Source organism: Eurytemora carolleeae, unplaced genomic scaffold, assembly GCF_000591075.1.
Source record: "Eurytemora carolleeae unplaced genomic scaffold, Eaff_2.0 scaffold28, whole genome shotgun sequence".
NCBI lineage: Eukaryota > Metazoa > Arthropoda > Copepoda > Calanoida > Temoridae > Eurytemora > Eurytemora carolleeae.
This window is the reverse complement of record NW_019396147.1, coordinates 590,920-618,829: the sequence shown is the minus strand read 5'-3', so window position 1 is coordinate 618,829 and position 27,910 is coordinate 590,920. Positions and strand designations below refer to the sequence as shown.

Genomic DNA, 27,910 nt, shown 5'->3' with positions numbered 1-27,910 from the left:
AACTCAAAATTTAGAATCCAACAATATTTTGTATTAATTCAAAATTAACATTTGTGCAAAAAAAAATACTAAATTCCAGCCTCTAACACAGATTTATTCTTTTTATCATTGATCTCCAGGATAGATATTATTTTCTCAGATATATTTGTTGCTCCGTCCTCACAGTTCGACTGGATAACAACTTTTCCATTAAAGAAAACCGCAGCATGACCCTTCCAACCCTTTTCTTGGAATTTAAACCTGACGCAGTTCAAATCCACTTCAGGTTCATATCTTGCATCTTGATAGTTCTGGCACAGTTTCTGCAGGTTCACGATCAAATCCAGCCTAAGATTAAATATCACATTTCGGATTCGAATTTTCGCCAAGGAAACTCCTCTGCAACGATCATCGTACTTTTGTATCATTCTTACAACTTGTCTCAGACGTTTCCGGGCTATTTCAACAGATTTGGCTCCGAAGATAACAAGTTTCCCGTGTTTAAAAATATTAATTGTTTCGCTTTTGATCCAAACCGTGAAAGGGTTTGCACGGGATGAATTTGATGAGACTGGTAAAACGTGGTGAAGATATTCAAGATCTAACTCAGTTTCAAGATTTCTCAGTTCTACATCAGCAGTTACTCCACATATCTGGTTCAAGGGCAAATATTTTATATTTAAACATATTTTTTAAAAAAGCATGATGCATATTCTACTGCCAAGGATTCGGAACCAGATTTTAAATACTATATCAGTCATCTTTTCGAATTATGTCTTACATTATTTATTATCTATAGGATGTGAATGCATCATGGGATCTTTATCTCAATATTTGTAACATTTGATTAATTTTTATAAGTGATTTGATCTATATTGAGTCATATCAACAAAAATGTCAATTGTCAAAGTTTTGAAAGATCCTTCTGGTACAATATATGTTTTGAGAACAAGTTGACAAGACCATGGTTGGGAACTTTTGTGTAGTGAATATCGAGATCAAATCTTAATCCCTGTCTTTTGTTAATCTACAGATTAATTTAATCTTTATTTGATATCAGGTTGAAAACGAACAGATAATCATCAGAAGCAAGGGAATTGTTGACAAATGAGATAACAATCATGAGATAAACCAGAATCTGCGTCAAACTTCAACATAAGTTCCCAGCTCAGCTGATTTTTGAAAAATAAATGGAATATTACTATTTGCTTACAAAGCACACTCAAAACAAACTGCAGGTATTTTAGGGTTAAATCAATTAGACTCTAAGAACAAAATTTTATTATTTTTTTTAAAGAAAATATATAAAATAAATACCCCTGACTTTGGTTCTTTACGCTCGGTCTGTTTGGCTTTACGCACTCCTAATAATAATAAAATATTTTATGAAAAAACATACATACAAATACTATACAACGCCACTAAAAGCACATATTCAAAACAGAAAAGAGTTTTAGGTCGTCATTGAATTATCATCCTTTGAGAGTAACCCTGTATATGTAATGTTGTGAGTTTTCAAAAAGAAAAACAAGAAAAACATTGTAAACATTGTAACCCCCCCCCCCTTAACTTTGAAATTGAGATAGGGGAGTGGGATACACCATTACATGTCCTAGTCCAACTTTTCTAGGCAAGCTAATCACGACCATAATCACGCAAATTTACGATATGTGATCCGAAAAAATAATCAGGAGGATATACCAACGTTGAGACGGACAAGGCAAACATATATTTTTGGTTATATTTTAAAGATAATTTGAACAAAAACTCAACCTTTCATTTTCCTTTTCGTATGATGCTTTAAAATCATACTAAGATAAAATCGAAAGTGCGTTTAGTTGTTCTGTTCTGTACCCTCTTAACGTTGCAACTTTAGATACTAGGGAGATAAATCTAAACTAAAAAAATATGTGATAAAAAAGGCTTCAATGAACCGGACTTTCTGTGTTCTTAATTTTCTTGTACAACATAAATAATTTTAAAACAACTTTTCATAAACATGGAAACTTAGTTGTCATCTTTAGTCCCAAGTATAATCCACGGATTAAAATAAGTTTCTTAAAAACGAGTAAAAGTATTTTTGGTCAAAGTCAGATACATGGTTGCCGGATAAACAAGCAGATAAGTGACAACTCTTCTACTTTTTTCTACACAACATTTGTCCGCGATCTTATGTTTTAATTAATCTAGTCCAAACATTGATGACAATTGACTGTACTCCCAGGGGAAGATCCTTTTTTCCAATGGGGAATTGAGTTAATATGCGAAATTTTTTATCCCCCCCGCACTGAAAAAAAAGGTAATACTCGAAAGTACATTAAACAATTTTTTACATTTACTGGATTAACCACAAAGGATGATGACTCAAAGACGATTAATCTTATTTTTTGAAATGCAGGCTTAAACTTCTTTTCATGTGACACATAGTTCAGAAGCGATCACCAGATACAGAAACTACATATCGCGGTGTTTAATGAGTTCAAGGTCGTCATTAGGTCTCAATCAGTAGTGGGTATATTTTGAAAATAAGTCAAAAGCACCCATTCTTTTCTTTAAGAGATCGTGATAATTCGGGGGAAATTATGAGCCAACATTATATAATTCTTAAGCATCCGATTTAGACGCTTTGTCTTATCTAAAGTCTTTAAAAATCAATTAAATCTTTCGATTACATACTGAAAAATGTCGAAAAAATCCGTATAAAATTAAATGAAACCTTGGCATTCTTGGTAAAAAATATTTAACACGGCAAAAAATCAATTTTTGATGTTAAATTATCTTCAAGAAGCAAGGAAATTTCCCATCTCTGCAAATACCTTTTGAGCGAGCCGCCACTGAGCCTTTCTTCATTTTTAAAATTTCGTCTATTTTCTAGAATTAAAATAAAAATGTTCAGTCATAACTTACAAATGTAAAGACACAATAAAGTTAAATTTCCATCAGATAACTAATGGATAAGATGGTGGATGATAAAACATAAATAAAATAAAAAGTTCCCAATACAGCCATGTGTATTTTATCAATTTAATCACAGATATTATATCACAAGAAGTTTGTAGATCACAATTCATTTATCATTTTATCTTTATCTCAATCTCAGTAGGTTTTTACATTGTACATTGTACATTGTACATTCTATACATTCAGCAAGATCTTGCTGAATGTATAGAATTATACTTTAAAGTAGGATTGTTTATCCAGTAGTATAATGTGTACTGCGACGTGTTTATACAGCCAATGAACTGGTTTTTATGTAAACAAAAACAAATATATCATAACAGCCATACTATAAGTATACTACCTCAGTCGCGAGCTGTAATCGTAAATGTAGTTGTAGAATTTAAACCACCGCAACTTTAATAAGTCGAAGTTGAGATGTACTGTATTGTGATTGGGACGGTTGGCTAGCCCCAAGTTCTCCTCAAACAAAATTGTATCTAAATAGCGACAAGCCCACACAAAATATTCTATACAAGGACCTTAGTCAAACTTATTACAGCTCCTTCAAATGTCATTTGTAGCATTGTAGCGATCTTTGATTATTAATTAATTAATAAATAATTACGCATTAATATTCAAGTTCCGAATAATCGTACGAGTTTGATTCCAGCCGTCGCGTAGGATTAGAAACTCATTTTCCGTTCCTTTCTCGTCAAACCTCGTCTTCATTCTCTGCATCCTGCGTGTACTCAACCTCAGACACAGATACAACAGGTTCATCCCAGACAGGATTATATAAGAACTGATCTTCTTTTGTTGTATTTATCTGCACCTGAACCTTGCTTCCTTCAACAACAATCAACAGAACCTAAAATAATAAAGAATAAAATAACGTTTGAGACATCACAAGAGTAACTTTTTCCTTCTTCAAACCTCAATCCTAAAGCAGCTACATTTGTTTTAACATATTGATGAAAGAAATGCATGAAATAATTTGTACAACAAAGTGATCAGCGGTACGTTATGTTCCCAGTCTAGTCGGTACATACAGGGTTACCCACAAATGATGAGACTGTAAAGACGACCGAAAACTTTTAAAATGTGACAATATCCAGGTTAAATTAAGTATTTTGAATTAGATATAGTAATCTAATGGCTTTTTTAATGATTTGCCAAAGGAAGAAACAAGTTTGCAGTTGCAGGTTATCGTGAATATAAGGAAACAGACAATATAAATTCTGAACAATCGTCTTTGAAGTCTCATCCTTTGTGGGTAACCCTATAGCTAGCAGTTACCATAACTGTCTAGGGGTACATAACATTTCAAAACGGTACGTTGGTTTGTAGGTACAGTAAAGTTGGTTAGTCGGTACAGTAAAGTTGGTTAGTCGGTACAGTAAAGTTGGTTAGTCGGTACAGTAAAGTTGGTTAGTCGGTACAGTAAAGTTGGTTAGTCGGTACAGTAAAGTTGGTTAGTCGGTACAGTAAAGTTGGTTAGTCGGTACAGTAAAGTTGGTCAGTCAGTGCGATAAAGTTACGTCAGTGGGTGCGATAAAGTAAGTGATTAAGCCGGGAGGAATATTAAGAAGAATGTGGTTACTAAGGATATATAAAATATTTAATCCTTTTGATTATTCTTGAGAATGTTTAAACTGTCCTTAGAATAATCTCAATACTGAGTTTATATATAAACCATTAAGATATTTTCAATGCATCTGAAACCAGGCCTTAGCTTTATCATGTTTACCCATCAAATAAAATATTACAGTCGTACCATATACCAAATATAAAAGGACATATATAAAGAAATATTTAGGAAATTATGTATTTCTTACTTTTCCCCAGGCCGCTAGGAAAGCCTCTCCAAGACTTCGTTTTGCAGTTTTTGTTATAATATCAATATAGCTATCACCTTCTTCTTCTGTAATAAATAAAGAAATAAAATTATTAAGTTTTAAGAGACTGTCTACGAACATTAAAGTTTCAGTTTGCTGAACATTGGGATTTAAGCGTAAATTTCTTGAAGTAACAGATTTTTACCTGAACTATATTATATTACTATATTATAAACTATAGTATGAGGATGTTTTCTTACCCGAAGCTAGAGGTTGTTCACATAACCCTGCTCCTTCACAGCTCACACTATCTCGAGGGAACTCAAGACTAACAACTAAACATTAGAATTAATTTAAACTAGATTTCAACGCGGTTTGGAATATTCCAGATCCATATACAATAAATTCAGAATGAAAAATGTAGCGAAACCATAGGTCTACAGTGAAACCCATAAAACTGTGGAATAGGAAGACGACACTTGAGCAATATTATGAGTAATTGATGCTGCTGTGAGGTAAACCATTTTACCAGTTGTTTAAAAACCGACCTATTCAGTGAAATGGTTCTACACTACACAATTGTTGTATATTATGTTCTTTGGACTATCTAAAGTCATAACAGTCGTCTTTTTATTCCAAAATGTAATGGGTCTCACTATATGTGAGTTCTGATGGCGCTAAATGAAAATGAAAAATAATTGATAGAAAAATGCTAGGAAATGAAATATGGTATGATTGATATTATCTTTTCTTCGGGACAAATCCTGGATACGGAACTACATCCAAATAAAATATATTTTCAAGGAATTTCTTATCTTTTTGACCTTTCTCTAAGGGGGGGAGGGGCACGTGGGAAAAACACGAATGATGTTCCAAAGCAAGGGCCTTAATGATCGAAACTATGTGTGAAACTTAAAAAAATTATATTTTTTTCCAGAAGAAAAACGAACAGGAATTCAATCCATTTTTGATGTTGTCTAATTGTTAATTAAGATCATCTTAAGGCGGTTAGATAGGCTTAGCATGGATTCTATCCCTATCAGCACTGGAGGGTTTAATATACTCCGAATACCTGACACGTATTTAACCATCAGTGGATCAGATTCTTCCTTCCTGTGATATAGAACCTTACTTCGCCACCCACTAGAATATACATGTATAGAACCTTACTCCGCCATCCACTAGAATATACATGTATAGAACCTTACTCCGCCATCCACTAGAATATACATGTATAGAACCTTACTCCGCCATCCACTAGAATATACATGTACTGAACCTTACTCCGGCATCCACTAGAAGTAGAATAGACATATATAGAACCTAAGTCCGGCATCCACTAGAAGTAGAATATACAATATACATGTATTGATTAGAACCTTACTCCTCCACCCACTAGAATTTATTGAACCCTCCAATAAAAATGGGATTTAAGTGACGACTTTGATATTTTCTAGTAAGCATTTTCTTCATTAGCATAATAATTGTAGTATTCCAGTTGACCCATCTTAAACTGATACCCTTGGGATTTCCAAAATGTGTGTTACAAAAATCAACACAGATTGTTGGAGTTTTGACCAGATGTCAATTAATTTAATAAATTTATATTTGTTTCAATTTACATTTAAACTATACAAGAAAGCTACACCCCATTTGGGAAAGCTCATAAAACGTACGACCATTGTTAAATACACTTTTAAGCAATTATAATAATTCAAAATCAAAGACGATCTCAATGTCGTCTCTAAATTCCCATGTTTACTGGGACACTCTGTATATTTTTACATAGAAACTGTTATATGTTTTAAAGTATAATATTCCACAAACCTGAATCCTAAGTAGAAGTTGGCCAACTCTTCACATTTATATCGTGATAAAGGAACATTAGGAAACCCTGATCTTGACAACCCTGTCACACGGACTGGTCCAGAATCCTTTATTGCGATCTCTCCTCTGAGTGCAGCAGCTCTAGCTCTACTCGCAGCGCGGGCTGAGTAGTATCTGATGTATGTGTAGTATTCGGAATCTACATTCTTAACACTCACCTCAACGGGATTGTTTAGATTATTAAACAGATGAAGGTGCTTACAATAATTATGATAATGTATCTTATGATTTCATTTTTAAATTAAAAAATGTAAAATCATATAGTTATTTTTAGAAAAACCTACCCCTTCAAACGAAAATATATTATTTACTTTGCACGCATGCACCCTTGTTTCAACTTTCCAAGAGCGTCTAATCCTATCAGAGCTTACTCACGTGCTTTGTGAATATTCAGAACCAATAAAGATTGCAACGGGGGCAGAATCTATCTATCTATCTGATTCAAATCCAATAAGAGATCCACATGTAAACTAGCGGAAAAGACTTCCCGGACTAAAAGTGTTTGGTGTCCCGGCTCAAACCCACCCAGTGGCCGAATTTAAAGAATTTGAGCGGCGGTTTAAATTTAAGCCGCGGTTTAAATATGGTTGGTTCCACTTAAAATTGTATCAAATGTATCAAGATTTTAGCCGGCGCTTAATTCAAACCGGGTTTTGGCGGATTTAAACCGCGGTTCAAATTCTTTAAATTCCATCTCTGGACAAGTAAGTGGGGTTTAAAAAGTTTTAAGTAATTGAGTTGGAAGGGTCTCCATGTTGAACCAAGATAACATCTCAATATTGAACAACTAGGGTTGACATCTTTAATAAGAAATAAAATTACATCAGTCACAAACTAGAGAATCAAAGGAACAGAGATAAATAACAACTTTGAAGTAAGAAAAGCTCCCCCTACATGGCCGCGATCGTGGATTTACAATATTTGAATTTTGTGTTTACACATTTATTTAATATTAATAATTGAAAACTTGATGGGACCGTATTCGTAATTTCAACGGTTCACTCAGCAGCTATGTCGGATCAAGAATAAATTAGATATAAATTTATTCTCTTAAATTTGATTATTTTCAATTGTGGTTTCTCTGCAGTATTTCTTACTACAGAAACAATAAAGGCAAACCTTTTAACCCCCCCTAGTAGGTTATTCCCAAGAAGTTTTCATGAAAATAAATAAGGCACGAAAAATCTATCAATAATTGTGAAGACCAGAAAGAAAAGTTTTCTGTATTTGATCCTCTTGGTTTGATGTGAGTGTTGAACTTCAATAACTCGGAAGTGTGTGGAAACTTTATTCTTCCTCAGGAATAGTTTTTAGTGGATCAGTACTAGCCATGTATACTATACTGTACAGTTCAAATTTTATTCAAAAGTATATCTATATATATATATATACTTTGCTTGTCTGTCTGTCCGTTTGTATCCAATAAACGTCAAAACTGCTGAACGATCGAGCCCAAATTTTGTGTGGACCTTGACCCAAGGATGCTCAAAATTACAAAAATTTGTCTCCAAAAGTTTTTGATTTTAGTAAAATTTGGAAAGGCGCAAAAAATATTATTAAATCCGCGAACTTCTTGCTTTTGATTTACAGGGCGTCCCATGTCATATTGGATTATCTCCAAGCTTTAACGTCAAAATACGCACATAATATTAAAAAAACGGTATTTCCTGCAAGAAATTTTTTATATAAGCCTTATACATCTATTACAATTTTCTAATTAGTCTCCAAAATCTTAATTAAGAGCTATATGATGTGCGTCATAAAAGCCTAGCATTTTAAAATAACATTTATTTTCTAGTCTGTACAGTGTACAGTTACACAAAACAATCGACAGATTTATTCTTTTTCTTCTTCGATACTTAAAAATACTTTGTTTATTTCTCACGACTCCGACCGAAGTATTATAAAAAAAATGCTGGCAATGATAAATCAGGAAGGTGTGGCTCCCTGGCTAAGGATGAGAAAATATCAATAAAAAATTTTAATTCTGCATTTCACAAACTTTTTTCATAATTTGTTTACAGAGAAAATAATTAATTTTTAGACCGGGCCTAGTTAATTCATAATTATTGATTAATTGTGGGATTATTTATAATAATCATATCAATTGTGGGCTTGTTACTAATTTTAGTCATAGTTCCAAATAAGTGGATTTAAAACATAAATATCCGATATCACCCTGATTACAAACCTGATAAAGTAACCCGAACTTAGAGAAGGTTTGATGGAGGGTTGAATATAGCTCCGGTTGGGTTAAAGAGCTGGTGATCCCAGGTATATAGATGAGCGTGGAAGGACTATTTGGAATATACATCTCTATAATTTCAACGTCAACCATTTTAAAATCAAAGAATCTGAAATTGAGCTGAAAATGGAAAAAAAGTTAAAGTTTATTTACAAAACGGGAAACATCTAAATTTTTTTTAATATGGTCTAAAATAGACGATTACATCATTCAATATTAGTTTATGAACCTACATTTTCATATTTATGTACGCGTATGCATATTTATATAATTTATGTGTACAGTTATACGCATTACGCATATGCTTTACATACAGTACAATACATCTTCGACACTTTAAGCAAGAATCAAAGGTAGAGATCACATTTTTACACAGAACCATACAATAGGAGAGGGAATTAGAATACAGAAGTTGTGACAAATTTTTAATTACAGGTTCATTTACTCACTATAGAAGAATAAAGCTCTCAAGTAATGGATATGGGGGCCGGGGAGTTGGAAGAACAGGCATCTTCCAATTGAACGAGACAAAAAAAAAATGCAGCGAATGTATTGATGGGTAAATTTTTGGGGAATTTTGATAGGTTTCCATTCAATCATAGTTTTATCATTAGACATTGATTGTGTTTATTTCAAGCCTTGTAGAATGTAAAATATGGTATAAAGGGAATCAAAAATATTTATACGACACATGCAACTGTTTTGGGAGCATATTCAGATTTAAAAACGATATTTTACAATGATGATGGGATGCGGTCTGGTTATCCTTTCACAATCAATCATATTTTCTTAACAGTTTTTCTACAACGGGCCGTACTAAATTAAATATGTCGTCTTTAAATTTGACTTTGCTCTATAAGAACAGTATTGAATTGATACAACTATATGACCAGAGGTATACTGATCATTGATCTTCAACTCCGACTCTGAAATCAGACCCAGAGGAATTAAACAACATGTGTTCAGAGTTAACCCCAGAGATCCTCAGTTCTCCCGAACTTGTAGACTAGAGAGGAGAGAAAAATGAAGAGGTTCTGCAGAAAGAACGCAACCCCAGGATAGATAGTGGTCGGATTAAACTCCTTCCTTGATGCCTCGTTCTCCATGACGTACTCACCGAATAGGATCCAACAGGAGCCCAAAAGAGATCTAGAAAGACATTAATATTTTTTTTGCAAAAAAATGAAATCAAGTAATCTTTTAGGAAATTACGAATTTTCCGTAAATCCAAACTTTAGTTCTGAAAGATTGATTTATCGGAGAACAAGCTTAACAAATTACGCTCATTAGAAAGTACACTTTGCACATAGGTAACATAACAGTTAAAAAAGCGTGTTATTTATAAAATATAATGGATTTTACTCGTCTTAGGCCGTTGAATACTTGGTTCACCGGCATAAAGTAAAACACGACCCAGGGTCAACTGACAAACGGGAAGAATGACATATGATAGGTTAGGTTAGAAAGAATTTTGATTCTAGCGCTGGGACCAAGACAAGCTAGGGGAACGAGCATTGCGGTCAAAAATTTCGGCCGAACGCCGTTGCTCGGACTTTTGGCCCTATGTCGTTTAATCCTCAGATGTGTTTTTGACCGTTTGTCGTTTGGCCTGTTTGTCGTTCTACCCCTTGGCTATTAAAGCTTATGGAAGTAAATAGAATACTTGAATCAAGCGAACACTTACTTACCCGAACCCCATGAGGAATGCGAAGAAGAACCACATTTTAGGAGCAATTCCTCCCCCACACACACCATCAGTCAAACCTTCGCCTCGTAGTTGATCATTACTCACAGTGTTCACCATAAACATGGAGAGAGCACTGAACACTCCGCACAGATGGAACACATCTCTGGTGTTCTGGTAGTCTGAGGAGGACGCATCTATAGCAAACCACCACCCGGAGAAGAAGAGAAACCCGGAGACAATTGATGCAATTTTGTTCCGTTTATCACTAAGCTCGATATTGTGACAACTCTCACAAGGCATGGCTTCGAGAATCGCCGCCATTTTTTCTGAAATAATCAACAATGTGTAAATAAGAGATATAAATGTTTAGCACAGCCCTGAGTAGTGGGAGAGAGTAGAGATGGATTCAATCTCACGTTTCAGTACGTATCATCATAAGCAGCCTCAGCAGTGTAACTCAAACCTCGATCCTTGAATGCTTTTGCTCTGAAAAAAAATGTCAGAACAAACTTAATTTTAAAAATTCGAACAGATGTTGTTTAAAATACCTTAATCTTTCTGTTTCTTCTTTTTCTGCTTGTTGAACTGCTTGTTTCTCCAGGATCTCCTTGAGACTGACCTGCTTAAGTTTCCCCTTCAACTCCTCCTTCTCCTCAATCTCCCCTAGCAGAACTACGTTCTCTCCCCGCACAACGAAAACTCCAAGGGGAATGTCACCGTATTCATCTTTTACATGTATTCTAAATGTAACATAAAATAGGTTTCATTAAACGTAAAGTTTCAATATTTATATTTTAAAAGGGGGGGTGGGGGTGATATTATTTACTGTAATCGCATCCTCCGAAACTTTTGAAATTCCAACCCTGACCCATTGGTTTGATTTTTCCTCCTCTTACCTTTCTATGCAATTGTGTATAACAAGGTTAGCAAACTGGTCCACAGACCGTAAATATCCAATCAAAGTTCTAAAAATATTACAGATTAAAGGGACTGTCGACGTAGTTGACCCCGTCCATAAAGTTACATGCATGATTCACACCATTACCCTTTTACACTTTTAACTTAGAAACAATGAGAAAGATATCGTTGTTCTTCTTTCCGAAGCAGTAACAAATTCAGGCAATTGCCTTTTTTGTCTTTGCTGCGTAAATCTGCAGGTCACTTGTAAAGAATATCGTTTTCTAGATCGACGAAAAATAATCAGACAAAGGTTTAAAGAGTGATGTTATTTTTAGAGTCAGTCGACGGTCCCTGTCCCATTAAAGTCTCTGATATTTTTTTCTGTCCAGGAATTTTAATGATTATATTGTTTATGATAAAATGTCTACAAGACCAGTTACGATATATTCAGCTGTTTATTTATAAAATTTATCAATTCTCTTGAACAATCAACTTTTTAATAGTAGAAAGTGTTATAAAAAATTAAACTAACAATTTTTTACTTGACTATGTAAAGTATTACAAGAACCCGAAAAAGAAATACTCCAACTATGTTTTCCAATTTCCCAATATTTTAATTTCAAACTATTCCTGACTTGGAAATTCTTTAACTTTTCCTAAATTAAATAAGTGAATTCAAAATAAATTTGTCGCTGCTTCAATTCTTTAAAATTATTTGAAATATCTGGAACAGGGATTTTAGTATTTTGATCTATTGTGTTGTTTTTCTGATTTTCTTCATTTACAGAGTGTCATTGAATTCACAATAAAAACCCTTTAAAAATTTGAAAAATAACCATTAACCAACGATGATAAGATAGGAATAACTTTCATGAAGAAGGTCTAGAAAAAGACATAGTAAAATAGGCCTAGAGAAAAGGTTTTTTTGAAATGATTATTTTTCAAGAAAATGCATAAACCTACGGCCTACCTCCACGTTTTGTAAAATTATTATATAACTGGAAGAGTCTGTAGGATATTTAAGATTTAAATCTATATGAATTACGTTCTAACATTTACAGGGTGATACATTCAACTTAAATAGCGGATAGATTTGGTTGGCCTTTCACAAGTGAATCACCCAAAAACTATCCAGCTGTAAATATATTCAGTTCACCTTCCATCCCGGAGCAGGACCATTAGCTTCTTATCCAGTTCCTCTAGTAGGGTTGCAGTTCCAGGCAGGCAGGATAATGACATAGTTACATAGAATTATCCAGGTCTATCTGAAAATGCGTAGATTTGAATCTTATGGTACTCTCATTACCATACTGGACACTTCTTGTTGAATCAACCAATACTTTCAAGTGAAACATATTATAATTCTTATTCACTTAAACATAGGTTTAAAATTTCACGTTCTGGTTATTTTTAAATAATTTAATATTTTTTTAGGGCTTTTTTAATGACGGCCAGTCTTTGTCTGTGGGCCTCAGAGGATGCGGCCCGTTTGTAAGGTCTAAGCTCCTGAGCTCCGAACCCTGGAATCCAGAGGTTCCAACTTCTTTCCAGAACCATCTGTACGTCCCTCACGTCTATAGTGTTGGCCTTTCTATGCTTGGCCAGTGCGCAGGCCTGAGTAACCGTCTGTTCAATAAAATCATCCGCAATCTGTAGAAGAACCTCTTCAACATCCTCGTCCAGCTGCTCAGACGGGTCAACTTCTTTCACCAGCTCTCCTAGCCTGAAACAAACATTATCAAGTTTACATATTCTAAATATCCCGGAATATCATAAATTGATTGATAACTTCAAAGTCGTCTTTGAGTTTAGAATTGGCACGCGGCAGTCATTATAGGTGACTAAGCTTTTAAATTGCTGACTCCGAAATCAGAAACTATACTATCAACCTATAGAACTGGTCTCACCTGTTTCTATCCAATACTTGAGATTCTGAAGAGAGCTGTGGAGTACTGGTTGGTGAGCTCATGGGTTGGGAGGAGTTAGATATTGTTGTAGTTGTGGCTGTTGTTGCTCCGGAGCTGATCCCTCCAGCTGGTAGTCCGGGACCAGACCCAGAGGGATATATAGTAGTCTGTCCCTGAACGGACATTTTACATTCTGAAACAATTAATGCAATTTTAGATTGTTAAAGGGGGTATTGTTGAATTAAGGTTAACACGACCAATGAGTTGATATATGTTATATTTATAAGAATTCAATTTTTCAAGAATCAGAAAGAGACCAGATGCTTAACATTGGCAGGCTATTTCAACCCCCCCCCCCTTTATACAACAAAGCAATCACAGACATAATTCCAAATTAACAGATAAAAACAATAAATGATCAAAAGAATGAATCAACGAAAATTGTGACTTCAAAAATAATAAAACAAAATGGTGGTTTCTTAATAGTATGAATATTACGAGCGTAAATATCTTCGTGTTTACTATTTCAACTGTAGAATATATTTCTTCCCGTCCTTCTCTTTCTCAGTCACAGAATATCCTTCCTTTAGGAAGAAATCCCGTTTAACTGATGCGAATAGAAGATCTGTGATCAGGAATATCTGGGCTGTGGAGAAGAATAGGTTGATGGCAAAGTAGTAGTTTGCATTAGCTGAATTGTTGTATATCCAGAGCTGCCAGAGTATCGGAGCTAGGATAGTGGTTGCCAACATGATACCAGCGATCAGAAACGTCTAAAGGAATATATAATATATGTTACCAAAAGGTAATTCAAGGTAAGTTAAATATAAACAAGCTATTAAAAAGTTTTCTATGCCTACTGTATTATCTGATTGGTTTAAAGGGATTGTATAGTCGTAATTTCGAGTGACCACCTTTTTTAAAAAAAAGAGTGACATGTCCAATTCACAACGGTACCCTTTCCTCTAAATGAGTTTTAATTAGGAGAATATCGTCATTTTTCTATCCTGAAAATCCAAATCTGACAATTTCCTTAATTGTCCCGGCGAAATAAATCCGCAAAACACTTGAAAAGAGAAACCACATTAAAATTTTTTTAATTTGTAGCAATGCAAATAAGAATATGTCCTTTCTTTTAGATCCGACAAAGGTTTAAAGGGTACTCTTGTACATTGGTCATGCCAATTTGAAAAATAAATTAAATTTACGTCTGCAGCCCCTTTAAGTATATATATTTAACAACTAATATTAAAAAAAAATTTTAAAAAATGCGCGTTGCAGGAAACTTTGCAAAGAACACTTTTGACTTCAGACGAAACTACCCTCCCCCCCCCCACACAAAACCGGTAGAAAATGTATTTCGTGAATTATTGTAAATTTATCTATTTAAAACTTTGCTCCACCTGTTTGAGAAAAGGTAGAAGATGTGAGAAGAGGGGGAGAAGAGCGAGGAAGAATCCTACATCTCCTAGTCCTGGGTAGGATTTTAGTACTGCAGTTAATCCCACCAGGGTTACAGAGAGAAGGAGAGGGGTTCTCCAGAACCTACATTAGAAAACCATCAAATGGTAAAATAATAAAATTCATGAAAATCTAATAAAACCTTAATAGAATTTCTAGGAAATTTGAAATGTCATTAGCCTTCCTCGTACATACTAATGAACGTTTAAAAACTATCGTACTGCAGTTGATCGGTGTACTGTTTTTGTTTCGATTCGATAGTTCCATTAAAGGGACTATAAGCGAAATTGTAAGTGAAACCTAGGGTTCATTTAAAGATGAAAATGGCCAATTTTAATAGTACCCTTAAAAGCGTAATCTGATCAAAATTGCGGAAGATACTATCGTTTTCAGCTGACTCGAAAAGTGTTTATTGCGTTGAGTTTCTCCATTGCTATAAAAAGCAAGAAATGCGCAAGTAACTTTCGCAGAGAAACCGCAAATGAACATATACAGTTTAAAGAAACAAAAACATTAATATATAATTCATACTTGATCAGACAAAGCATTTAAGGGTACCGTTGTAAATCGGACATTGTCATCTTTGCATGGAGTTACTTACAAAATACGCTTACAGTTCTTTTAAGGAACAACTATAAAAACGACACAATAACAATCTCACAAATTCTAGAAAAAACAAACATATTTCTGACAAACTGTACTGTACAGTGAAGTAATAGTGTACAGAGAGCGCTGGTCACAGATTTTAAGAGCCGTTGCAACAACTTCCATCAAATATTTTTTAAAGAACTTAAGAAACGAAATAAAATGAGTGCAAATTATCGCACACGACATTATATTTTGCCATGTCCAATTTAAAATTATCGATCATTCCCTTTAATTAAACTGAAAATCAGGATTAAAGGATGAGAATTCAAAGACGACTTTACTGATTTAATACTGTCAGTTTAATTATATTCATGGTTCCTTACGGTTGTAAACTTGTTTCTTTCTTTGAAAAATCATTGAATAAACCATTGAAATACCATATCCCAGACAGAAAACTTACTTTAACCTTCAACTCGTCATATCTTAAAAGTTTCAAGTCGTTTTTACATCATCATATAAGGGTAACCCTGTGTATAATAAATCTAACTATCTCTACCTGAGTGATAAAGGTATACAGTACATGAAGAGGTTCAGCTGAAATGTTGCCAGGAAAAATACTCGAAAATGTTCGAACATCTCTGTGAAGAAATACCTGGAAAAAAGGAAAATAAGGAACGAAGACAGATTTCGGCGAAATCTTAGAAAACGCCGCCTGGACCCTCCTCCCCTGATTTGACAAAAAAAGCAGCTTCAGTGACTATTTATCTTAACCTAACTAAATAAATTCAGTTCTTAGATAAAAGAAACCTTAGATATGTCAAGTGTTTTTGTCGTTATTTCATTTATTATATTGTCGAAATTATTACGTAAAAATTTTACTTTAAAGAAGATTTTATATCTCTAGAGTTGATTAATATGTATCTTATCATCTAGGTTTACTTTAGGGGTTGTATTTAGAAAATGTAAAAAAAAAAATATTAAAAACTGCCAAATAAGTTATATTTACCAAAAAATCCCCATGTTCGGTGTGAGCTCTGGAACGGAGAGAATAAATCCATAAGTTGAATCTAGAAACTTCCAGGATCCAGACAGTTGAGCGGAGAGAAAGAGAAGGAAACCAGAGAAGAAAATAAAACAAGAAACTGTTTTAAATACAGACTTGAATCCTCTCCAGTCCAACCCTCCATCTAATAATTAATGTTATTATTGGATTCTAATATAATTAGAAAATGTATGTCTTATCAACTTAATTTACAAAATATGAAAAGAATGCCATCAATAATTCACAATGATACCTTTTTATAGGCAAAGGATTGGACAATTTATGTATTAAACCATATTAATCATAGACTGGCTTTCTTTACGTTGACAATTCCTTATTTTTTTTACCTTCACATCTAGCTATCTGAATGGAGAGGGGAAAGATGAGGATTATTGGATAGAATCCCTGGTATGCAGCTAGGCTCAGAGCCAGTGTTCCCAGTATCCTAGAGCTCTGAACCTGGCCAAGGAGAACCAGGGATACAAGCAGATTATTCCAAACCGTTGTAGTCTTAGCGGAGCAATTGAGCAGAAGGTAGGGGTTGAGCAGATAGAAGATTGAGAGAGATTTAGGTAATGTATTCAGGAGGTTACTGGAGATCAGTATCGAACCCGCCTCAGGATGGACTTCGTTCTTGTCTCTCTTCTGGTCGGAAAGAAGCGTTTTAGCGAATTCATCTCCGATCTTTCCAAGAATAAGACAGGTGAGAAGGTCGAGAAGTATAAAGGACAGGGTTGAGTAATCTACGAGGATAGGCTCCAGTAGAATATACAAACGAAGAAGGAGAGGAGACTCGTGGAATACAACGCCATCATACGGAGATAATCCTACAAAAAAAGGAAAAATGGTTTTGTTAAATGCCAAAATAAAGGTTTTTTCGCTAAACCCCATCTTAAAGATGCCAAACCCCATGTCATATCAGGGAATGTAAAATGCAAGAAATGATATAGAAACTCCTATATCTTTGTTGGCAAAATAAGTGTACCGAAGTTTCAGGGATTTATATTTACAAAGCTTAGCCTTGTGTTAGCTTACATTCCTCCCAGAAACTTTATTCGTAAACATACTAAGGGAGTTTCATTTATTTTTTGGGGGTCACATAAATAAATCTATAAACGCTGTGGAGTATACACTATATACATATATTTATTCCAGGGGTATTTCATTTTAAGAATTAACCGCCACCCAACCCAGCAAGTTTTTCCATCCTTTTTTGATACTTTTTACCAAAAATTTATTTACTTTCCTCAATTTAGCAAAATTTCGAAGTTTTCAGGGAAAACACATGTTTAAACATAAATAACATTTTAAAAAAGATCTATTTATTTTACTCAAATTCACTATTATATCAAACAAAAACACATCTTCACCAATTTATAAAAAAAACGTCTTCACCTTGTTTTTGAAGATAAATTCCTTCCACTAATCTTCTCCAGGAGTTTGTAGGATTCGATAGCTCCGGTCTGTTCTCCAGGTAGGTGTTCCCTGACACAGCAAACCTAGTTTAAAGATATTTTACTAAAAATTAAAACTACATTTTACAAATGTGCATGAAGTTTCTAAACCTGGAATATCAAACAATAAATGAATTTAATAAAGAAGATATTTAGTTATATTTTTCCGAAGAAAAAAAGATCAAAACAAGGTTTTCATGTAGATTCCTGGTTTCTGTTAAAACAGGGGCGGAATTTAATAAATTGGAAAGGTCGCTGAACTGCCTGCCACCGGTTCAAATCCTGAATTACCTATTCAAAATTAAATATTCACGAGGATTTGAATCGGTGAATCAGGATTTGAACCGGTGGTAGGTAGTTCAACGACCTCTCAAATTCATAAAATTCGGTCAAATGTCATTAAAAGTACTTTTAGTCTTAAGATAGAAAAAAATTCACGAGAACCTCCCTCCTCCCAAAAATTTATTTTCACAAATTCAGTAGAAACCCATCAGCTGGGAAGGGGTAATGATATTTTAAGAAATCTATACCCAAATAAGTTTAATAAAGTATATTAACGAATTTTCATTTACTTTACCTAAGGGCAGCTCCTAAGATGTATATTAATATGACGGACATTTATCTGAAATTATTATAAATTAACCTTAGCTCCAGGGTGCACGATAATACTAATCTACGGAGATATTTTACTAGTGGATCAGAGGATCCAGGGTGCACAGTTGGCATGATCATTTTATAAAACTTAATAATTTCTTTCGAATCTGTTACGAGGGAGCTGCATTACAACATTGATTTTATAATTACAATGTTAACAAGTAAATGTTACATATAAAGCATAAATAACTCCATGATATGTAAAATCTGAAAGATTTAATCTATATTCAGAAAGCTCAAAGAAATGATTGACGAGAAGAACGTTTTATAATGAAATAACAATGTAAATTTTGCATAATGTAAATTGTCAACAGAATTGGAGAATTTAGAGTTCTTCTGAATCCACTAATCCAATGCTTAAATGTAAAAAAATACAAAATTAAAACAAAATCAAACTAAAAACGGCAAGTTTGGGTAAAATAAAAAAGCGAAATAGAAAAATGAACTTCAACGTATTAAAATCTCTTTTCCTTTTCCCCAAAATTTTTGGTCTCCTGAAACATTTGTAACCCACACATAAAAACATTAAAAAAATCCTTTAAGATTTTGGAATTATTTTCTTCTTTATCTTCTTAACCTGTGTCGGTGTTAAGGTTTGGATAGGACTAGTCTCCAGACCCTGGCCCTTGATGCTGGATCGTTTTATCAACTTTTTCTGCCCTTTTCCTTTTGACAGCTTTGAGTTCCTAGATTCGGTTTTATTTTGCCTCGGAGAAGATGCTCGGGAGTTCGATTTGGATCCAGGATTTAATGCAGGCTTGGATCCAGGTTTAGATGAGTCCAGGAGACCGGACTTCATAACTTTAGAGGATCCAGGACGAGGACGCTTGGAAGGGGTCTCTACTGAGCGACTAACAGAACTAGAGGATAACTGGCGACTCAACTTTCCCGCCGCCGATTGAGAATTTTTTGTCGACAAAATTTTTCTTGGAATTTTGGACAGAGATCTGGAACCCTCCGGACTACTGGGAGATTTAACCGAGAGTTTTAACTGCTTGACCGCGGACTTTTTTAAACCTGTCATATTCCGGAGCCGGGTTCTAATCGGAGACGCTTTAGAAGACTTTAGTTTATTGGCAATCTCTGCTTCCGCACTTTTTATATAGTTCCGCACAGAATTCCGAACTCCTTTTAAATTCTTCGATGACGAGCAGGTGAGACGAGTCCATGGATTCGATTCCGTGAGATCGAGTATTGAGACAGCTAAACTTTTCCCTGTATCCTCGAAGGTTGTCGGACTGTATTTAGGTGGTATATCATAGATGGGCGGAGGAGAAGCTCTTCCTCCATCCCTACTCGCCATTGGAATGTTGTTTGTGAACCTACCAGTGTTGAAATTACACTCCAGCGTATAGCAGTATGTGATTCCTGTAGCTCTGTACACACTAACCCTACCTGATCCCTCCCGTCCTGCTCCGGTGTGTCGATCCTTCAGTATCATGTTCCGTTGAGAAAAGTTGCAAGCAGGGAAATCAAAGTTTGCGCTGTTTATCGACATTAACTTTGGGAAGAGAAGTGCATTCACCTTGGTTTCAATATTGCTGAAATGGTTTCCATAAATAAAAATTCCTCGTTTAGACGCGTGTCCATGAATATCTAGGTACATGAACAAACCGGAATCTCCATGTTCTCTAGGAAACGTGGGCCCAGCATCAAAGTTCAGCAAATCAGTATTGTCCTTAGAACTTCCTTCTGATTTCAAATTGTTTGGATTTACCGAGGTGTTAAAAGCGCCGAGAAAATCAGTCCTGGAACCCTGTTCAAGTTTAGCGGGGGGGAGGAAATCAAAACTAACAGATTCCTCCACATGCAACCCGTGCACATTCTTGCTAGGGGATACAGTATGGCTGGTCACGGAGAAATCTGCAATACTCTCATCCCCCTCCGAGCATCTACTATTCTCCGTCATCTCATACCACTGTGAACCATAATCATGTTTGAACGGAGAGAGGGTTGGGAAATTTGAACTAGAGCTACGAGTTGATGAGGACGAGGTTCGGTTTGATTTATTTCTCCGAGTTGGCACCTCCCAGGTAAAGTTACTGTCAGCGTCTTTAACACTCTCAGAATCAGAACAAATTATATCATTATGGACAGTTGTATCTTTCAGAGGGCTCGGAGTGGGAAGGGGCGGAGATGGATGATTAGAGGTTTCCTCCTCAACATCTCTGCCAAGGTGTGCGTAGAGGACTAGTTTCCTGGCTGCGTAGATTGTTGGATGTAATAAGATTGATGGATTGCCGTAAACACGGTTCAGATTTACTCCACGAGTATCCGTCCTGGAAATAAAAAATTGTTAGTAGAAGTTTAATGATGTCTTTAGTTATTAACATGTAAAAATATATAATTTATCCTTTCATACCTGTAGTGTCCATTAAAGACCCCGTCAGGGTTAAGCATAGGAACCAACTTGAAAACGTATTTTTTTCTCAAAACTGCAGCTCGAACATCATTCTCCCGTAGTAGAAACCTGAGCAATCCGTTCATAACATGAGAAGAGCAGGTTTCTCCGGGATGAACTCTGGCACTAATAAACACAGTTTTCTTTCCCTCAAACATGTAGGGACGGTTATCCGACTCCTCGAGGAACAGATTGGACAAGGTCACCTCCTTCTCCTCCAGTATACCATTCATCCCTGATATAGTCAGTAAATCCATCCGTCTCTTCTCTAGACTTCGGATAACATTCTCCCTGTGGAAGTAAACAGCTCCTGACGGAAGTGAACTTAACTCTGTGAAGGATTTCATTCCGTTTCCATGTTTCCGGTAGAGTTTATCAAGGTTGGTCTGAAGCTCCTTGTAAGTGTAGGGATATGTGAAAGCGAAATATGTTGTGCCAGTTCTAGTTTCAGGATTTCTGAACTTGAAACTCATCCGGAAATTATGTTCCACGGTTTCGTAGGTTGGCGGATCTCGAATTCTAAAAAAACACGAATTGCCCTTGGAAANTTCAGCTGTATGGTTTAGTAGTAAGGTTTAGTAGAAAGATTCAGTAGTAAGGTTCAGTAGAAATGCTTAGTAGTAAAGTTCAGTAGTAAGATTCCGTAGTAAGGTTCAGTAGTGATGAGGTAAGATTAGTAATAAGAATCCGTAAGGAGCTTAAGTACAAAGATTCAGTACGAAGTTTCAGTAGTAGGGTTCAGTCGTCAGGTTTGGTTGTAAGGTTCGGTTATAAGGTTCATTCGTAAAGTTCAGTAGTAAGGTTCAGTAGTAAGGTTCAGTGGTTAGGTTCACTAGTAAGGTTCAGTAGTTGGGTTCACCTCTCCCATTGAGATTTTCCAGGAGCCAGATAGACAGGACACATCCCTTGACTGAACAGCTTGGACTGCTTATTCAGGTTCATCAAAGTGAACCTGATTACTGCTCCGGGGGGTCCTTCCTCCAGTCCAAAATAGAACCAGGTTCTATTCCCATTCTCAAACTCCGTATTCTGACAATCCGTTCTAGTCCACAGTTGGAACTCATAGTCCGGAGTCTCTGCTCCAACACATCTTTGGTGTAGAGTGGAGGTAGAGGGCCGAGGGTTCACGTCTGTGACACATTCCTCTCTGGGTTCTGCATCTAGTAGCTCAACCCTAGCAAGGTTACCAGAGTCAAAGTTAGTTGTGAACTTGAAACCGGCAACATTAAACTCGTCGCCTGTCATTCTTCAACTATGTAAACAATAACATGTTTTAGCAACTTTTTATCTGAAAAGACATATTACATATTTAGTTAAGGCTTACATTTTCCTAAAGTTTTTCAATTTCTTTTTTGAAATTCTAATGTTATCGGTTTTTCTTCTTTACTATATTTCGTTTAATTTTTCCTTATTTACATTCTTATATTTTTTTGTTATCTCGATGGAAGATTAACGACAGGAGAAATTAAAAGTAGAGGGACAGATGTTTAAAAAATTAATATTTTCGAGGACTCGCCCTCCTTTCTAGTTATTGAGGGTGTAAGTTCATTCAAGATGAAAAATACTTGTTCTGGTATCAAGTTAAAGTATATAAAAGATTTACTGTGAAATGTCTGTGCTGAGCTGGGGAACTTTTGTAATGGAAATCCATAATTGCTTGATATCGATATCCGCAGTGGGCACTTTAGAATTTAATGCAGTATCTGCTTTGTCTAAATTCTATATTATCTCATTGGAGGAACGTGAAATAATTCCCTGGCTTCTGAATGGTTGTTTATGGGAGTCTAATTAGCACTTCACGGGATATGAAATTAAGATCAAATCAATCTGAAGATTAACAAATAATAGAGATCAATTATTGATCTTGATATTCACAATAATCTCTGGTTATTTGAAAATGTCGAGAAGCTGAGAGAGTGGTGAAAAGTTGATAGATGGGGAATACAGTAAATTATTCCCTATCTACCTACTTTGGGGGGGGTCCAAAAATCGTTCTCTAGGACAGACCCAATAGGGCAAGGTATCATATGAGCAAGGTCTTGTGTTGGAATCATTAAAACTAAATTATTTTCTTACCGGTCGCTGTACAATCCTTCACTACCCAATAGACATAAACTTTGTTAAAACAATCCACCGAATAAAATAACAGAAAAAGTTCTATGATCAATAAACTAAAAGAAATTCACTATTAATATACATTTAATTGTTGCAATTAAAAGAAAGGGAGCTCCTTAATTTTCTTGAAATTTTGCAAGGATAGATGACAGCGAGCGTACAGCACCGCTAAAAGTTCAGCTTTCTCAACCCAAAAATATAGAAATCACTCAACCTCGAGAATAAATAGAAGACGACATTAGTACCTTCTATGCTTCGTTCATGGTGTATTTTTCGACCTACGAAAATCCGCTTTACTCCACTTCTGACCTACGCCAAATCCGCTATAATACACATCCGACCTACTAGCAGGTGGTTTAACAGTTGCTATATGGACTTATGGCCGCAGCGCCCAGCCCCCTAGCCTGTCCCAGCCGCGGCGCTCGGCCCCCTAACCTGTAGCCGCAGCGCTCGGCCCGGAAATTGTCTTATCTAAATATAATACAAACCTTTAAATAATACAAAAATAAATAGCTGGCATAGGTCCTATATTGCAGTATGTCGGAAAATTACTAATTAATTAGTAATTTACGATAATTCGGGCCTGCATAGGTCAATTGTATTTTCTATTTTGTTAATCCAACCTACACATGCATGAAAATTGCAAATCTTGTCAGGTAGTTGACTCAGTTGACAGTGCTACCATGAAGATCGATCGCTGTTTCCGGTGCACATAAATTTGTATGTCGGATGCGTAACCTACTTTTGTAGGTCGGATACATAACCTTTACAGGTCGGATGCACTGCGTACTTTCTGTAGGTAGATCGGATGTTGGGTTTGGTTTAGTCTGGTCCGAGCGCTGCGGCCACTATATCAAATTGTCACAGAGATAGCTGATATGTGGGGTTTGGTTAGGTTGAGACAATTTCTGGGCCGAGCGCTGCGACTATACTTAACATGTGTCATCTGACCTATTATATGTGCGTCCGACCTAAAAATGCTATGCATCCGACCTACAAGTTTTGCATCTGACCTACTGAAGTTGTGCATCCGACCTACTAAGGTGTTGATCATCTGACCTACAAATGCAGTGCATCTGAGGTCTGCATCCAACCTTCAGTTAAGTGTGCAACCGACCTAGGATAGGTCGGATACATTTACTTTTTTAGTTGAGTGTGTATCCGACATACAGTTCAGCGGACCAATAGCAGTCAGAAGCTGCTGAAAAACCACGTACCAGTAGGTCTGAAGTATCTGTTATACGACGGATGTAACGTTGGGCGGATGGAATGCAATCTAAAATATCCCAAGTCCTGGCATTTTTAAAATGTGGTCTGCCTTTCTTAAGCATTTAATATTGCCAGAGATATAAATGTAAAATCACCTGATAAACTGTCAATTTCTTTTTCTGATTATGACTGATTATGACAACTCTGATTCATTAACAAATAAATTCCTTTCGTCTTTCTTTTAATTCCTGCCTTACAACTTAAATGTAGCTTTTCAAATCGATATAACCTTCATAGTGTTTCAAACAAGATTAACGCTCTTTAAGGCTGTGACTCGTGACTAATGGTCATTACCTTACTTGTCATTTTATAAATTTCCTTTAATCTGTTGTCAAATTTTACCCAGTACCCACCCTCAAAAGTGTAATTTCTCTCATCACTAAATTCATTATTTTGAATCCCATTTTGAAAAAGGTTTTAAAGGATTATTATCCAGAAATTGACAGTCACAAACCAGAAAGGGAATATTTTTCAGACCTTTCAGACTAAAAATAAAAATTTTAAAATAACACAATGCCGAAATAATCCTTCTTTTAAACATCCAGAGAACTCGCAAACATAAATCTGCAAAAATGCCAAATCTTCAAACTTTAAGAAAATTACAGTGTGACCCATAAAATTGACATATCAGCAATCATTTTAATCGTATCATGTTCATATGAATTCAATCCTTTAACCAGCGGCTTGAAACAACTGAAGTGAAGTGGGACTGTGAAAACTATTTTTTCCACGTCTAATGCTAGTTTTTAATGTTTTATTCAGGATTTCAGCTTTATTTGGAAGTTAATAGAACTCACTGTTGTGTAAATACATTCCTTATTCACAGCATTAAAAATCATTATAAAAAATTATATTGTCATTTATGTTTAGTTACATAAAACTAATTAGTCAGAATTTTGAGACCCATTTTATTCAGACAAATTGATGATTAGTTAATTTTTTGAACCAGGTAGTTCTTTCTGTTATTTGTCCTCGGGATCTACATCCTCTACATCTCCATCCTCTTCCTCTCCGTCATCCTCCTCCTCTTCTTCCATCACCACAACGTTATCACCTTCCTCCTCGTCCAAATCGTCCTCCTCCTCCTCCTCTTCGACGTTCTCCACTTCGAGATCTGGTACTAGGAAGTATTGAAGGGGGTTTGGCCTGAAAGATTATCAAGTTTGAGATTATAATCATGAAGATTTTATGCTTTTATGCAACCTGAGCTGAAAACTTTAGAATGGGATATCCTTAATCCCGATCGGTTAATTAATCTGGAGATTAATAACAAGAGGAGAACAAGCATTATTTAATCTCGAGAATAAGAAAAAGAGTGGATCAAGCCTTAATCCCGATATCCACCATTCAAAAGTTCCCAGCTCTGAGCTGAAGACATTAAATCGTGGATATCGAGATCAATGCTTGATCCTCTCTTTTTGATAATCTCATTCTCAAGACTAATTTAAAGTTTAGATTAATTTCTAAAGATTAGAGATACGCTCTCTAACCTTTGAAAAACCAGTTTTAATTTTCCCGCATTTGTGGTGGAATATAAATTGGACTAATGATCGATTGAACGAATGCAAGTTTTGGATTAATGTTTATTTAATGTTTATTAAGACTAACGTTCAAGAGGACTAAAGTCCTAAAATCTGATAAAATGTTTTTAATAAGTTCATATTAAGATGTTTAAATTTACATTTGTTTAAATGCTTTAAAAATAGGCTTGTGAACAGCTGACTTTAGTTCAATCGGATATAAGTCCAATCGATATAACATCGTAGCTGAATTAGTAATCAAACGTATCTTTATTACATGTAGTAGGAAATGTGATATCCAACAGGAGCGGATTAAAAAAAAATTAAGTTTCCACAGTGGATATTCAGATTAAGTTTAGATCAGGATTAAGGGTTTCCAATTCTAAAATTGTCAGCTCTGAACTAATTCCTTAGACATGTTTATATTCATCAAACTAAACGCGCTTATAATAATCAAAATCAAAAAGTTAATAAACAATAAAAGAATGAGTTTTTTGGGGGGGCCCATCTATTTTTACTATGAAGTAATTCGGTGCTTGTGATTTTTTCTGTTTCATTGAGGATCTGGATTAAGTTAATGCAAAAATGGATCCGGATCCAGCAAAATACAATTTCACAGAATCGCTTTTCCATTAAAAATGTAAAATATTTTCTCAAAAGCAATTTTTTACGCCAAAATGTGATGCCAAAATTTTCAATAATTGTCTAAAATTGTCCAAAACAAAAGTTGAAAAAATCTAGTTTTATGAAAAATAAGGATGAAAATAGAAAAATTTGATTTTATATAAACATCTTTCTGTCAATCAAGTTTTTCATAGGGATACCTAACACATATTATTCTTAATATTTGATAAATTAATATATGCAATTCTGGGGATTTCTTCCCTTCAGTACCCTGACAACGAGACCTATTCCAAAATGTGACGGGAAAAACTAGCTACTTTCATCTGCCCGTGTGGAGTCAAACCAACAGTAGGGCTACTCTTAAAGAAATTGTAACTGCTTTAAGTTCAATTTTTACTTAAGATTAGAAAGCCTTCATTAAAAATCCCTAAAATATAATTTAGGAACATGCATTTTTAACGAAATTCGCAATTATAGGGAGCACGCCTCAAAATACAATTTTAGCCGACGATTTTAAATTCGTCACATTCAAAAACCACTAGAAGAGACAGTAAACATGCTTTTACCATTAAATTTCGAAATTTATTTTTTTCCAAAGACGTAAAACTTGCATATATAATTTTTTGGTTTAAAATAAAAATTCGCCAGGAAGAATAAATTCTTACCACATATCATCCTTGATGATCTCTCCGATCTCATCGTTGGACGGATCCTCGTTGTCTGAATACCAGGTGAAGAAGGTTCGGTTCTCCAGCTTTCTTTTCCTCCCACCCTTCTGCAGAGCAGCTTTCTGAGCTGCCTTAGCGGTCAGATCAAACCCTTCCTTCCACTTGACCAGGGTCGAGGTAGATGTGGGGTCTCCCTTACCATCCAATTGATACTCCTTGCACAATGTGTCGTTCTCAAAGTAAGGATTAGAGTCAAAAAAGAAATTGATCTTGAACCCGGATTTTATATCTTCGAATTCCTCGACCTCGAGTTTAGAGAGATGCTGGAGGGCGTCCTCTTCATCCTCTTCAATAATCATGGATAACTGAGGATGGTTGATGAAGGATGTGAGCCAAAACTTGGGAATGTTTTTAATTATTTCATTTCTTTTATCAAAAAAAGGTTTCCGTAATGTGTTGTATTTCTGTTCAACTTTCAGGATTTCCTCGCTGGCTTTCTCATTCATCGAATCGATCTCGTTTTGACAGCTATCGATCTCCTCCAGTGCTGTTTGTGTTTCTTTATCGAATTCTTGTTCCTGGACGGTAGGATCAGTTTTACTTTTCTTACTGGTCGGCTCAACAGCCTCCACTCCATTCTCTCCCATTCTAATATTCTGAAAATACACTGACGTCAATTTATGATTTTACCCAATGAACTTTGATAAGTTGAACTTATTGATATGATATGGGAC

The 27,910-nt window shown here is 35.3% G+C and overlaps 8 protein-coding genes across 9 annotated transcripts; all 8 read right to left on the bottom strand.

Moving 5' to 3' along the window:
- Positions 1-36: 36 nt before the first annotated feature.
- LOC111696378 (uncharacterized) lies at positions 37-2,912 on the bottom strand. The gene is made up of 3 exons (XM_023465971.1): positions 2,796-2,912; positions 1,297-1,343; positions 37-632 (listed from the first exon to the last, which is right to left on the bottom strand). The coding sequence occupies exons 1-3, from the start codon at positions 2,827-2,829 to the stop codon at positions 69-71; spliced, it is 645 nt and encodes a 214-aa protein (XP_023321739.1). The 5' UTR covers positions 2,830-2,912; the 3' UTR covers positions 37-68.
- A 60-nt stretch (positions 2,913-2,972) lies between these two features.
- Positions 2,973-9,002, bottom strand: LOC111696377 (RAD52 motif-containing protein 1). Of its 2 annotated transcripts, none has more exons than XM_023465968.1 (6): positions 8,833-9,002; positions 6,582-6,799; positions 5,827-5,897; positions 5,015-5,089; positions 4,755-4,843; positions 2,973-3,787 (listed from the first exon to the last, which is right to left on the bottom strand). In XM_023465968.1, exons 1-6 carry the CDS (start codon positions 8,977-8,979, stop codon positions 3,632-3,634), a joined length of 756 nt encoding a protein of 251 aa, XP_023321736.1. In that variant the 5' UTR covers positions 8,980-9,002; the 3' UTR covers positions 2,973-3,631. The 2 variants fall into 2 exon arrangements, with proteins under 2 accessions (XP_023321736.1, XP_023321738.1); XM_023465970.1 differs by having other exon boundaries at positions 4,755-4,840.
- A 16-nt stretch (positions 9,003-9,018) lies between these two features.
- On the bottom strand, positions 9,019-10,908 carry LOC111696379 (transmembrane protein 50B). The gene is made up of 2 exons (XM_023465972.1): positions 10,575-10,908; positions 9,019-10,035 (listed from the first exon to the last, which is right to left on the bottom strand). Exons 1-2 carry the CDS (start codon positions 10,892-10,894, stop codon positions 9,855-9,857), a joined length of 501 nt encoding a protein of 166 aa, XP_023321740.1. The 5' UTR covers positions 10,895-10,908; the 3' UTR covers positions 9,019-9,854.
- Positions 10,894-12,724, bottom strand: LOC111696381 (U6 snRNA-associated Sm-like protein LSm1). The gene is made up of 4 exons (XM_023465974.1): positions 12,630-12,724; positions 11,470-11,538; positions 11,122-11,313; positions 10,894-11,059 (listed from the first exon to the last, which is right to left on the bottom strand). The coding sequence occupies exons 1-4, from the start codon at positions 12,710-12,712 to the stop codon at positions 10,993-10,995; spliced, it is 411 nt and encodes a 136-aa protein (XP_023321742.1). The 5' UTR covers positions 12,713-12,724; the 3' UTR covers positions 10,894-10,992.
- Positions 12,725-12,737: 13 nt separating this feature from the next.
- LOC111696380 (transcription initiation factor TFIID subunit 12) lies at positions 12,738-13,588 on the bottom strand. The gene is made up of 2 exons (XM_023465973.1): positions 13,381-13,588; positions 12,738-13,196 (listed from the first exon to the last, which is right to left on the bottom strand). Exons 1-2 carry the CDS (start codon positions 13,563-13,565, stop codon positions 12,893-12,895), a joined length of 489 nt encoding a protein of 162 aa, XP_023321741.1. The 5' UTR covers positions 13,566-13,588; the 3' UTR covers positions 12,738-12,892.
- LOC111696376 (phosphatidylinositol glycan anchor biosynthesis class U protein) lies at positions 13,572-18,589 on the bottom strand. Its single transcript, XM_023465967.1, has 7 exons — positions 18,503-18,589; positions 17,867-17,970; positions 16,819-17,298; positions 16,436-16,616; positions 15,986-16,081; positions 14,784-14,925; positions 13,572-14,153 (listed from the first exon to the last, which is right to left on the bottom strand). The coding sequence occupies exons 1-7, from the start codon at positions 18,541-18,543 to the stop codon at positions 13,902-13,904; spliced, it is 1,296 nt and encodes a 431-aa protein (XP_023321735.1). The 5' UTR covers positions 18,544-18,589; the 3' UTR covers positions 13,572-13,901.
- LOC111696375 (cytosolic carboxypeptidase-like protein 5) lies at positions 18,547-22,287 on the bottom strand. The gene is made up of 3 exons (XM_023465966.1): positions 21,840-22,287; positions 20,942-21,499; positions 18,547-20,858 (listed from the first exon to the last, which is right to left on the bottom strand). Exons 1-3 carry the CDS (start codon positions 22,223-22,225, stop codon positions 19,118-19,120), a joined length of 2,685 nt encoding a protein of 894 aa, XP_023321734.1. The 5' UTR covers positions 22,226-22,287; the 3' UTR covers positions 18,547-19,117.
- Positions 22,288-25,104: 2,817 nt separating this feature from the next.
- On the bottom strand, positions 25,105-27,860 carry LOC111696405 (protein SET). Its single transcript, XM_023466003.1, has 2 exons — positions 27,174-27,860; positions 25,105-25,510 (listed from the first exon to the last, which is right to left on the bottom strand). Exons 1-2 carry the CDS (start codon positions 27,821-27,823, stop codon positions 25,327-25,329), a joined length of 834 nt encoding a protein of 277 aa, XP_023321771.1. The 5' UTR covers positions 27,824-27,860; the 3' UTR covers positions 25,105-25,326.
- Positions 27,861-27,910: the final 50 nt, after the last annotated feature.

Bases quoted from the DNA above. Each gene is read 5' to 3' on its own strand.
- LOC111696375 (XM_023465966.1), bottom strand. From the start codon at position 22,225: ATGACAGGCGACGAGTTTAATGTTGCCGGTTTCAAGTTCACAACTAAC. The intron at 21,500-21,839 runs GTGAACCCAACT...GTGTTTTTTTAG, and splicing joins GGAAAATCTCAATGGGAGAG to AATTCGAGATCCGCCAACCT. The intron at 20,859-20,941 runs GTATGAAAGGAT...TTTTATTTCCAG, and splicing joins GTCTTTAATGGACACTACAG to GACGGATACTCGTGGAGTAA.
- LOC111696380 (XM_023465973.1), bottom strand. From the start codon at position 13,565: ATGTCCGTTCAGGGACAGACTACTATATATCCCTCTGGGTCTGGTCCC. The intron at 13,197-13,380 runs GTGAGACCAGTT...TGTTTGTTTCAG, and splicing joins CAAGTATTGGATAGAAACAG to GCTAGGAGAGCTGGTGAAAG.
- LOC111696376 (XM_023465967.1), bottom strand. From the start codon at position 18,543: ATGTCCGTCATATTAATATACATCTTAGGAGCTGCCCTTAG. The intron at 17,971-18,502 runs GTAAAGTAAATG...TCTTTAAACTAG, and splicing joins ATCTTAGGAGCTGCCCTTAG to GTTTGCTGTGTCAGGGAACA. The intron at 17,299-17,866 runs GTGAAGACGTTT...CTTTTTTTGTAG, and splicing joins AATTTATCTTCAAAAACAAG to GATTATCTCCGTATGATGGC.
- LOC111696378 (XM_023465971.1), bottom strand. From the start codon at position 2,829: ATGAAGAAAGGCTCAGTGGCGGCTCGCTCAAAAG. The intron at 1,344-2,795 runs GTATTTGCAGAG...TATTATTATTAG, and splicing joins AGTGGCGGCTCGCTCAAAAG to GAGTGCGTAAAGCCAAACAG. The intron at 633-1,296 runs GTATTTATTTTA...CCCTTGAACCAG, and splicing joins GTAAAGAACCAAAGTCAGGG to ATATGTGGAGTAACTGCTGA.
- LOC111696379 (XM_023465972.1), bottom strand. From the start codon at position 10,894: ATGGCGGCGATTCTCGAAGCCATGCCTTGTGAGAGTTGTCACAATATC. The intron at 10,036-10,574 runs GTAAGTAAGTGT...ATGTCTTTCTAG, and splicing joins GCATTCCTCATGGGGTTCGG to ATCTCTTTTGGGCTCCTGTT.
- LOC111696377 (XM_023465968.1), bottom strand. From the start codon at position 8,979: ATGGTTGACGTTGAAATTATAGAGATGTATATTCCAAATAGTCCTTCC. The intron at 5,898-6,581 runs GTTTGTGGAATA...TGTATATTCTAG, and splicing joins AACTTCTACTTAGGATTCAG to TGGGTGGCGAAGTAAGGTTC. The intron at 4,844-5,014 runs GTAAGAAAACAT...CTTTATTTATTA, and splicing joins TGAACAACCTCTAGCTTCGG to CAGAAGAAGAAGGTGATAGC.
- LOC111696381 (XM_023465974.1), bottom strand. From the start codon at position 12,712: ATGTCATTATCCTGCCTGCCTGGAACTGCAACCCTACTAGAGGAACTG. The intron at 11,539-12,629 runs GTGAACTGAATA...TAATATTTTTAG, and splicing joins GTCCTGCTCCGGGATGGAAG to AACTTTGATTGGATATTTAC. The intron at 11,314-11,469 runs GTAAGAGGAGGA...TGTTACATTTAG, and splicing joins ATACACAATTGCATAGAAAG to AATACATGTAAAAGATGAAT.
- LOC111696405 (XM_023466003.1), bottom strand. From the start codon at position 27,823: ATGGGAGAGAATGGAGTGGAGGCTGTTGAGCCGACCAGTAAGAAAAGT. The intron at 25,511-27,173 runs GTAAGAATTTAT...ATAATCTTTCAG, and splicing joins ATCATCAAGGATGATATGTG to GCCAAACCCCCTTCAATACT.